This window comes from Physcomitrium patens, chromosome 4 (assembly GCF_059467195.1).
Source record: "Physcomitrium patens ecotype Gransden chromosome 4, ASM5946719v1, whole genome shotgun sequence".
NCBI lineage: Eukaryota > Viridiplantae > Streptophyta > Bryopsida > Funariales > Funariaceae > Physcomitrium > Physcomitrium patens.
The window spans coordinates 4,723,457-4,734,127 of NC_143413.1; the positions used below are offsets into that span (position 1 = coordinate 4,723,457).

Consider the following 10,671-nt stretch of genomic DNA (forward strand, 5'->3'; position numbering starts at 1 on the left):
TGAAGAAATTGAAGAGTGTCAATAGCAACAATGGTTTACACATTTTTGATGTGAAATTTACATGTTCATTTGGAAAATATGAGAAACTTCAGAAATTAAAATTAAATGTTGTGTGTAAATATCTGAATAAGACATTAAAATATATATATATATATATATATATATAAATTAGAGGAATTTTTTTAATGCAACATAGTAATTTTGTTCAATCAAATGTAATAATGACTCATTGCACAATTGGACCAAAAAGAATTCATATATGAAAGTTGCTTTGGTCATAAGTAAAATCCATGTTAGCCTTAAATAAGGCAGTTGGAATTTCAGTTTAAATTACTAAACAATATTTAGAAATATAAAATATTATACTAATGAAAATATGTGATATTTTTGTAAGAGAATATAAAACAGGTATGTTTAAAATTTAATAGTTAACCTTAAAATTGCAAAAATAATTAGTATTTTAGAGATCTCTTTGGTAATTTAAAATTTTAACATTAAAATGGTTTTATTTAAAATATAAAGTCTTTAACAAAATTATATATAAACATGGGTATTAACTTTCATAAAAGGAAATAATTTGGGATATTTGAAATATATATATATATATATATATATATATAATTACACAAACAAATAAATAAATTTATAAACAACATATATATATATATATATATATATTTGTGATTGTTTTTTTTTACTTTTTGATTCCTTCACCTTTGTCATTTTGAAAGTTATTTCATTATCCACAATTACATATTTTTTAATTTTCATTTTATGTTTTTAAGTTTTAAAACATTTATGATTTAAATCCAAATATTCATGAAATATCCTATATTTTCTTATAATTCTTCAATGTCTTTAAATACAATAGATATATTTAGAAATGTTTTAAAAGTATGTTACATATGAATCTTGTAAACACTGACAAATAATAATTCAATTCAAACAATACGGCTGATAATTTATAAAATTAATTTCTATTGAAATTGAAATATCATCTTTAAAGATTCTTTTAACAATATGGTTTTCATAATATTTTAACTTTATGTAATTACAACAAATGTATTAAGTTTATTCTAACCTATTTAAAAAATACATAAATTTAAGACACTTCATAGCTATTTATTATAGTAGTTTCATTTAAGATCCAGTAGTAAAAATGTCTACACAGTTACTATCATATTTAAGTGCAAAACAGATGCTGTAACTTAAATGGTTTAAAAGAATTTTTTGATTTTGGAAATAAAATAATAATAAGAATATAATTATTTTTTCTTATTAAATATGTATATATATACATTTATAGTACAACTTCTATTGAGGCACAAGATTGTAATATAGATTAATTATGATAAGCTTTTTATGTTCATAAAGTGAAAAATTATAAAATTTAAAGTTTATTATTTTTTAAAAATTTCAAAAATTATTACGATTTCAGTATAATTTTAGTTCCGAGAATTATATTGTATTATTGAATTATGTGATTATTAGAGGAATCATTGTAAAAACTAAAAAAGAAAAAGAAAAAGAAAAAAACATGCATATTAGAAATATAACATCAAATTTATTTCACAAATTAATATTTATAATAATTTAAAAAAGCATAACATGGAATTATATATATATATATATATATATATATATATATATATTTAAAAATAATTTTACTTTAATATGTTTTATTAGATTTTTTTTCTGTTAGTCAAAATTACTGTAATTTCATTGGATTCATGGAAGAGTATAAGGTTCATAAATTAATAAAATTAAATAAAATCAAACTTGGTTATTATTTAGTCATAGCTTTAGTTGTAGTAATAATGCAATGATGTTTCTTTACATTAATAGTCAATAAAAATTAAGAATAAGATGTTATTAGGTTGTATATAATTTCCTATCACATAACAAGCATATAAAGTTATTGTAAGTGGAGACATATTGTAATATGACATTTAAAAAAAATTATATATATATATATATATATATATATATCAAATACTATTGTATTTTTTAAAATTAAAAATTAAAAATAGGTTTTCATTTTTTTATTATTAAGATGCAAGAAGTTTTAGAATCTATATATATACAATGACTCAAAAAATTGTTTCAATGTTGACATATTTTGAAAAGAATGATGTATTATAGATGAATTGTAGTGAATAATGATGCATGGTTTGTATAGCAAATAAAGTACTTCTTTATTAGCTACCAAATAAGTCTAGGTTGAAAAGAATCCATTAAATAATTACAGAGCTATGACCAATCTAATTTGGAGTAGTATTAAATTTTTTTTTTGAATGTGGTGTCTAATTTTTGGATTCTATCAATTACTCAACATTATAACATTCTATTATCATCAAATTTATTATGACAATATTATTATTGATCTAATGACATCATTAATGCTTGCTAGTAGCTATAAAAGTACTATTCTTAATCACAATTTCTAATACAGATATATTCCAAATTACTACATTCTAGGACCTTCTAGAATCTTCTAGATACTTGTAGAATCTTCCACAATCTTTTAGAATGTTCCATAGGCTTCTAGAAGCTTCTTTAGACTTCTAAAAACTTCTATAGAAAGTACCATAGACTTCTGTAACCTTTATTATAGTATAAATAGGAGTCTTTTGAACCACTTTTGCTATCAATTTCATTCTTTTTTTTTTTAATCTTGACATACTTTTTTGTGAGATTCTTATATCCTTGATAATTCCTTGAATAACTATGAGACCTATTTTTCCCTCTCTCAAAGACAATATCACCTCTATTCTTCTTCATTATCAAAAATCTTATGGCCAAATTACTCTTGAACTTGGCTATAGTAAAGCTATTTTTTCCACACTAGCAAAAAAGATCACTTTTAATAGGAAGAACCTTAAATTAGGTAAACCAAAAAAACTCATTGTAATAAATGAAAGGATAATCATTTGCTAGATCAACAATTGGAAAGTCAAAAAATGCTGTTGATGTTGCTAAAAACCTTAATAATATTATCAATGATCTTGTGTCAACCCAAACCATTTGAAATGTTTTCAAGAAATGGAATATGAAAGCTGTGGTGAAGAAAAAAAAAAAAAAAAAAACTCTACTATCTACTCGCCATTAGAAATAATGCTTGGATTTTGCTGTGAAGTATAAGGAATGGACTATGGAAAATTTGAAGAGGGTTATTTGATCAAATGAGACAAAAATCAATAGATTTGGGTCTCATGGCAGAAAGTGGGTGTAGAAACAAAATAGTCAGTTCTTCCTTGTCAAGAAGATCCAAAAAATAGTTAAGCCTGGAGATAGCAACTTACTCAAACATTGGCAAGGCTTCTATGGATGTAATTCTTTGAAATATTCTTTTATATGAGTGCAATATTTTTTTCAGCATAATTTGTACTAAAGTCATGTCAAGTATGCTTTCTCCTATGGCTACTAGCTTATTCTTTATTTCATGTATCTTCTTGATATAATTAACAATTAAGCCACCTTAATTCATGCAAAATGCATATAATTAACTTATTAGCATCAAAACTTGTGAAGATCTCTATATTGAAAGTTTTACTCTAGCATTTGCCAAACATTTGTTGAATCTTTATATTCTATTATTATATCAATCAAATCATTGCTTATTAACAATATAATGGCACTCATGCTATATTCCATATTTTTTGCAATGTGAGGTGATTGAGATCAACTTCATTTACCTTCATTAGATACACTATTGGTTCTATCTTTGCCTCTCTCACCTTCTATAAATCATGTGTCTTTAGAGGTGCTTTTATCTTAAGTTTCTAGATATGATAGTTAGCTTCTCCAATTAGCTTGTTTCTTTTACCAATAGACATTAAACAATTGTCTTTTGCCATGGTGTAGAACTAGAATTCACTCCAAAAAAAAAATCCTATTTAGACTTATGGTAGCATTCTAAGCATATAGAAGCAAAACTCACTATGCTTATTTTGATGCCATGAAATTTGTAATACTTTGATGAAACAATATAATTAGTGATTTAACCAAAGAAGAAGCCCCATTTATGTGCATGAGTTTATAATTCTAATTGTGGACCTTAACTACTTGATGTCTCTATGACAAATGGGGGGTCACTAAAGCAACTGGCAAGTTAAGTAAGGATTACATTACACCATTGCGTGATGATGTCAAGGTGACAATTACGTCACAGTCTACAAGAAGCTAAGAGAGTGTTACTTCTGACAGCCACTTGGGCAATTACGTATCCATTGCACTGTTTCACCAGAATTCAGTCATCAAGGGTCATTCTTTTACTCTTTAGTGTTCTCATGTCGTTGCTCATACATTAACTTTGGCTTTGATTTACTGGCCATTCGTGACTGCTCGTTCCTCTTTCGAAATTTGCTGCCGCCCACCTTTGAGGAATGAAACAATATAGTTGACTTGTTTGCATTCATGTCTGTTTGGTCGTTTAACTCCACCTCTTGATGCAGTAATTGCTCGAAGTCTTGGCTTGCCATTCTGTGTCATCCCATGCTGACAATGAGTTGTTATACCCTCCAGGCAATTGCCCATGATCTTAGCAATACAAAAATATTCAGCAAAAGAGTTGTTCTCACAATCACCTCACTGGCTCGTGATAACTCCAGATACCCTAATAAGTTGCTATGATCTCTCCTCTCAACTGAAATCGATATAAATCTTTCTGTAAAATAAATGTTCTTCATTAATATTTTGCTACTGAATGAGACTCAATCTGCCCTAAATTTCACCTTGTTTCACAACTGATCACGTTCTGCAGGAATTGAAGTAAAAATACAAATCGAGGAAGGAGGAAGTTGGAGTAAAGCAACCAGGTGCTTTGCGAGGGCGACATTAGGAAGACTCCGCAAGGGGGGATGAAGGGCCAGCAGCAACCTCTGAAGCAAGTGGCACCGTAATAGGGTTCATCAACTCAGCTGCTGCAGCATGAAAAATTGGTGAATTACGGTGATAGAAATGTGGCAACACCGAACTTGTCAAATGGTAACTATGTGGCTCCAGGAACAGCAGCGGAAGCAGAGGGAGAGAGAGGAATATACTTAAGAACTGAGCAGCTAGAAGGGCAAGCTGGTGTTGCACAAACCCATGGGTTAAGTTTGAGTGCCCCATTCTTGATTAAGTATTACGTAAAAATCATCACTCTCATAAACTGCATAAAGTATTGAAACATGGTCTCAAAGTACAAATATTCTATTTACACTATTACCCTGATCGTTTGTCACTTAGTATTATTCTGTTTAGGTTGTAATAACGGAGCTATTATTGCACTTATCTGTAGAAGCACGTCATTGTGAAGGGGCAGTTATTATGGACTAGACTGTCACCAGCTTTCAAATTTGTGTCGAAGGTAATTCTGGTTGAATCATTCGAAAGTGTGGAGGAATGATTCCGAGATTGCTGACAGATATCTCAAACTTCTTTCGAAAAAATCTGGTGCAAAACAGAAACGCGACTGTCGGCAGGGGAGTTCCTTCAATATTACCAAAATAATGGCGAGTGAAATCTAGGATACTGATACAAAATTAGGTGTCAACTTCAGTTTCAAATACTATTGCAGAACTTTACAAGATACCAAATCCTTCCATTATGATGAGCAGAGCTGCATACTTTTAGCAATAATGGGATTCTCTGCAATCTGCTGCATCTCCCAGATTCATCCTCGGTTTTCGACTGAGATGTTCGGCAATGTTTGTACCCCCGTAGACACTGCAGAATTGTTCTATGATGATTGAGTTTTCGGTCCATGGCGGTGTGCCTTCTCAGTTCCCGCCGTAAATACATGAGTCCACCAGCTCCGACTTCCACTTAGTATTTGCAAGAGACGGCGTCGTCAAAACTAAATGTCCTCATGTATATCACTCACAGCGTGGTCATCTATCTTCTCAGTGCTTTTGCAAAACTACGTAACAATGTTAAGAGATTTTCGGAGACATAACCTATCGTGATCCTGATCCATGAGCAGAAGAGAGGCAAGAAATTTCTCCGATGGCATAGTTTTACTGATTTTGAAAGTTGCAATATTTTGTGTTTAAATTGGTTTTCTTTCCAGTCCATATGCAGCATCAGCAAATTAGACCATAAATTCCACGTAGCCGGCAACTAAAACGACGGTACGCTCTCTTGGGCAACCCTACACCCTAATTTGAAGGATAGAACAGAACTTCTATGAACAGCAGTACGAAACTCCCAACTCCAATAGCAGGGGTAGGATTAGCTTCTCTTGAACTACCGAAATGTTTTCAAGAACCACACAAGTTGTACGAGAATATACACCTGATTAAGAGGAGCTCAAGAATGCTTTGGTAATGAATCTGTCCTCCATAATCCTTCCTGTACACTCCTATCGACAACATACGGGAAGAAACACTCATGCGGACTCCGCAACTCCAAATTTAGTGAAGATCTTCGTAATCCGCAGACCAATTACGTCTTGAACAGCGAAGACTTCCACTGTTTCTTATTCCAGTTGATGACTAGTTCGCACGCAGTCACCATCACTTTGAGATTACGCTTTTAAAGCCTACTCATCCATTGCGTTAGACAACTCATTCTCTGGAGCAGTTGCAGAAGTAATTTCCCAGGTGCTGAATTCGAGGTAGCTGATCGAAGGATTCTGTCACCGTTCAGGCTCTCTGATCACTAGATAATTGCTTACCGCTATGCATGTGCGCCACCAAGTCCACAGATTCATTCGAGTCATAAAACTGAAGATAATCATAGTACAAGGTGCTTGAGTCCGAGGGGATCAGCCGTGTCGTTCCGTACGCGACGGACGTTATACGTGTTGAGCGTCTTGTGCCTAAAGCCATACTTATTGAGAATTTGGTTATCAGCGAAGTTGAAAGCACGTTCCATGTGTGCGAGGCAACGATCCGTGCCGTAGCTGCTGCTGCCCCCCTTACCGCATGGCTTGCACCCCACGAAGTGTGTCACGAATGGCCACTGGAATTCTCCTCCAACGGCACCAGGCCTCCCCCTCGCCATTAATTCCTCGTAGCGCTCCGTAATCATAACCCAATAACCATGAAGACAATAGTTGTTCTCTAAATACACCTTCGGTGACCACTGTTTCCTCTGTGTCGCCAACAAATACACCAGCGCGCTCTGATCATCAGCTTCGAATGCGGGGCGTTCGCTAAGTGAAGCAGTGAGCAGTTTACCTGCTTCCATTCGCACCGCACCCTTGGGGCCCATAATCGCCCAAATCTCCAGAAGGTCGAGCGACCACTGGCAGTTACGCATGAGGAAGCTGCCCGTGTTCAGTCCCAACCAGCTCTTTTTCTCATAGACATCCTTTTCATTGCCGTGAAGCACCATGTTGTACCCCTTGTACTTCTCAATCGGAATCTCGAAGGTCATGTCGGTGAAGAGGGCGTCGGAGTCCATCCACCATATCCACTCCACTTCCGGGTGCCCCAGCATGAGCTTCCTCAGCAACGGCAGCTTTGCCCAGAAGCCTGCCAGCTCCACATCCAAGTGCGCCATGTTGTAGAAAATTTCGATATCATGCAGCCTGCAGTAATCCATCTTGTTCTTCAGCGCCTTGAGCAGCTGGAAACTACCCATGGGGTTGTCGCACTTCGTGGGCTGAGATCCCGTGACCAGCAGCATCCGGTCCTTTCCGTCGAGGGTCTTCGCCGCGCCAGGATTCTTCTTATTCCACAGCACGCGTTGCTCGTCCCAGCTGGTGATTTTCGGTCCCAGGCTGAAGGGAATACTTGGGTCCCATTCGACTTCCTTCTCCTCTTCAACCACAACGGTCTTTCTCACCAAGTCCACGTTCACGTTCATGTTGGTGCGCAAGAATTGGGGTGACTTGTCGACACCGCTGCTGCCGATAGTGCCCCGCAAGACGAGAATTGTCACAAGGCCACACAAGATAGTTAACCGAGAGTTGTACATCGTCTTGTGCATGGTGCGGCCTTTCATGGCTGTAGTCTTCATGTTCGCTTCGCCAACTCCAAGCTTTGCAACCCTCCTCTGTGCTCCACCGAAATCTTTGATGGTCATCAACTCGTCCGAGTCGTATTTTGTTAAGAAAACTTGCACCTACAGAGTGCTATCATAATTCCATGGGGCTTAAGAAGACGTTCTCAAAAGACAGGTACCATTTAAGTCAATAATTAATCAACTTGATTCCGATTATCAGAGCATGCCACCTTCTCAGTTGCAATCAATCTGCGAACAACCTACAACTAGGGGGAAGGAATCACAATAATTGAGGAGCTAGTTCACTAAGGTCAAACCCACATGCAGATCCAACCACGCACCCTTTGAAACAGTTTCTTGAAGACTAACATCTGTCACTAACCCCTCTCCGACGTTGAGATATTTCGATGGTGAAAGGATTTTATGCTTTCATCAGAAACGGATCAATTATTTCGTCTACTCACGAGATCAAATGGCCAAAGGGTTTCTTTGCCCTCGTGCGCTTCTCCACATGAAACGGTCCAAGTGACAGCGTTGACGTGCGACAAAACGGTGCCTGTAGGAGATTAAACACCCTGGAGACTAAACATCCTGGAGCAGCGAAGAGGAGGAGGAGTCTGGGGAACAGTGCCACAGGGAATTAGCGAGCGTGGGGCGAACCATATAATTCCGAGAATCAGGCCGCATCGGTCACTGGTCTAGCGGCGAAATTGAGAAGACTAATGCGATCGGATCTAGACTATCCAGTTTCCAGACAGCCGACGATCGATGATGAGACTACAGGTGAGAGTCAATCCCATCCCGCGTCGACGTAGTGGCGAGTCGGGACTGCTGCAACCATATTGATCAGAAACACGACGGAAATGCTCTTGGTAGCGTGAAGAGGTGTTTCCGCAGGTGGGGTCCAGGAAAGAGGCTCCTCAGCAGCTTTCCGCAACGGGTAGCTCGCAATCTGCGTCACTATGAAGTCGAGGAGCTGCGACTGCATACGTATCCCAGAGACTCGGTGGGTGGTAGTCTGTGATCGATGCAAGCCGCGAGGTGGAGGTCCATCGCTTTTTGGTCGATTCCAAGTCTCTGCCCTGAGACACAACATCTGTTTTTCTTAACGTATTTTAGCGCGTTGAGAAAGGGCCACCATGAATTCTCCCCCTTTTTCACTAGTTCCAAGGGGCTTGCAAATATCTCATGTGCAAGTTCCAAGGCTTTCGACAATAACTTACATCATGCTGATTGTATCAAAAAATATGGTAGCTGGATTCGAGCCAATTCTCTCTCTTTGTTAGTTCATGCCACGAAATGAAGTCTACAAAAACAAACGATGCATATCGCCTGGTTTCTTTTTTTATTTTTATAACAGGTCAAGTAATATATATATATATATATATATATATATATAATTTTCTAAAGCAACCCTCAACCCACAAGCAATCTTGTGGGACCATGTCAAAGTCAACCCTTCATGGCTGCACATCTGATCAGTCACAATTTTGACATCCTGATTCGTAGAGCTCCATTTTTGTAAATCTGATGCCTTAATTAAGTGATTATTATAAATTACTTTGGTACTTTTCTATTTTAAGCAAGTTTGACTTGAGATTCACTGTAACATGAACAAGTCCACTCCTACAGCCAGGGAATATGATACATTCTCATAGCTTGATATGATGTCTAGCCATTCTCAACAAGAGGTTTCAACAGTTTGGGTCATTACAAGTTGCAAACTCTAGGTAGGTTCTACAACCAGCTTTAAACTCACTCTGGGTGAAATAGGGTTTACAACAGATACTAAATAAGTCATCTTGTGCCTGATCTGAAACATGTGTATAAGTGCATAAATTGAGTTATTACTGCTCCTAACCTAATCTAATGTGATGGGTTCATCTCACCATGTCAAAAGAATATAAAAATATAAAACTAAAAGCTTACTTCATGTGCAATGAATAGTAACAGAAATAACAAGAATGCCTTAACAAAAAGGGAAATGTACTTCCGCATTGTTAACTGTGTAAGGTTTTTCTTATTCTCACTCTTCCATGATCTGTTATTTAGCATTTTGAATTTTGTTTCCTTTTGGTCCTGTTCTTCCAAAACAAATCATTAGAACTCACAAATGATGTTCTAAAATGAGTAGAAATGAGTCCTGAAGTTTCTGATTTGTCAAAAAGAAGGAAAAGACATAAGTAGGAACTAAAAATATATTTCAAAAAGAATAAAAATTGGGTTCCTTCTTGTGTGTGTTGAATACTTGGATCCTGTAAAACAAAACAGCAGGGCTTTGGATGGACATGTTGCCAGAGTCAAAAATAGTGACTGAAGGGCATGATAAATGGGAATCATGTGATCCTGGAGCATCCACCATTTGATCAAAACACTATAGAAATATTGTGCTTTCTTTTTTTATGTTAAATAAAATTAAGATAAATGTTTGGATTTAATTCCAAACATTTATCTTAATTTTATTTATTTTATTTATTAAAGGAAAAATAATTATTAGCCAAATTTACCTGATGTAGAAGCAATTAAGAAAGCTGCATAAGTAAATATATAACCAACTGAGAAATGAGCTAAACCAACTAATCGTGCTTGAACAATAGAAAGAGCTACTGGTTTGTCTTTCCAACGAACTAAATTAGCTAAAGGTGTACGTTCATGAGCCCAAGCTAAAGTTTCAATAAGCTCTTGCCAATATCCACGCCAAGAAATTAGAAACATAAACCCAGTAGCCCAAACAAGATG

At 35.6% G+C, this 10,671-nt stretch overlaps 1 protein-coding gene across 1 annotated transcript; it reads right to left on the bottom strand.

Moving 5' to 3' along the window:
* Positions 1–5,980: 5,980 nt before the first annotated feature.
* LOC112280972 (putative xyloglucan 6-xylosyltransferase 5) lies at positions 5,981–8,750 on the bottom strand. Its single transcript, XM_024516974.3, has one exon. It carries the CDS (start codon positions 8,011–8,013, stop codon positions 6,718–6,720), a length of 1,296 nt encoding a protein of 431 aa, XP_024372742.1. The 5' UTR covers positions 8,014–8,750; the 3' UTR covers positions 5,981–6,717.
* Between the last annotated feature and the right edge of the window lie 1,921 nt (positions 8,751–10,671).

Excerpts from the sequence above, each read along its gene's own strand:
- LOC112280972 (XM_024516974.3), bottom strand. The coding sequence starts at position 8,013 with ATGACCATCAAAGATTTCGGTGGAGCACAGAGGAGGGTTGCAAAGCTT.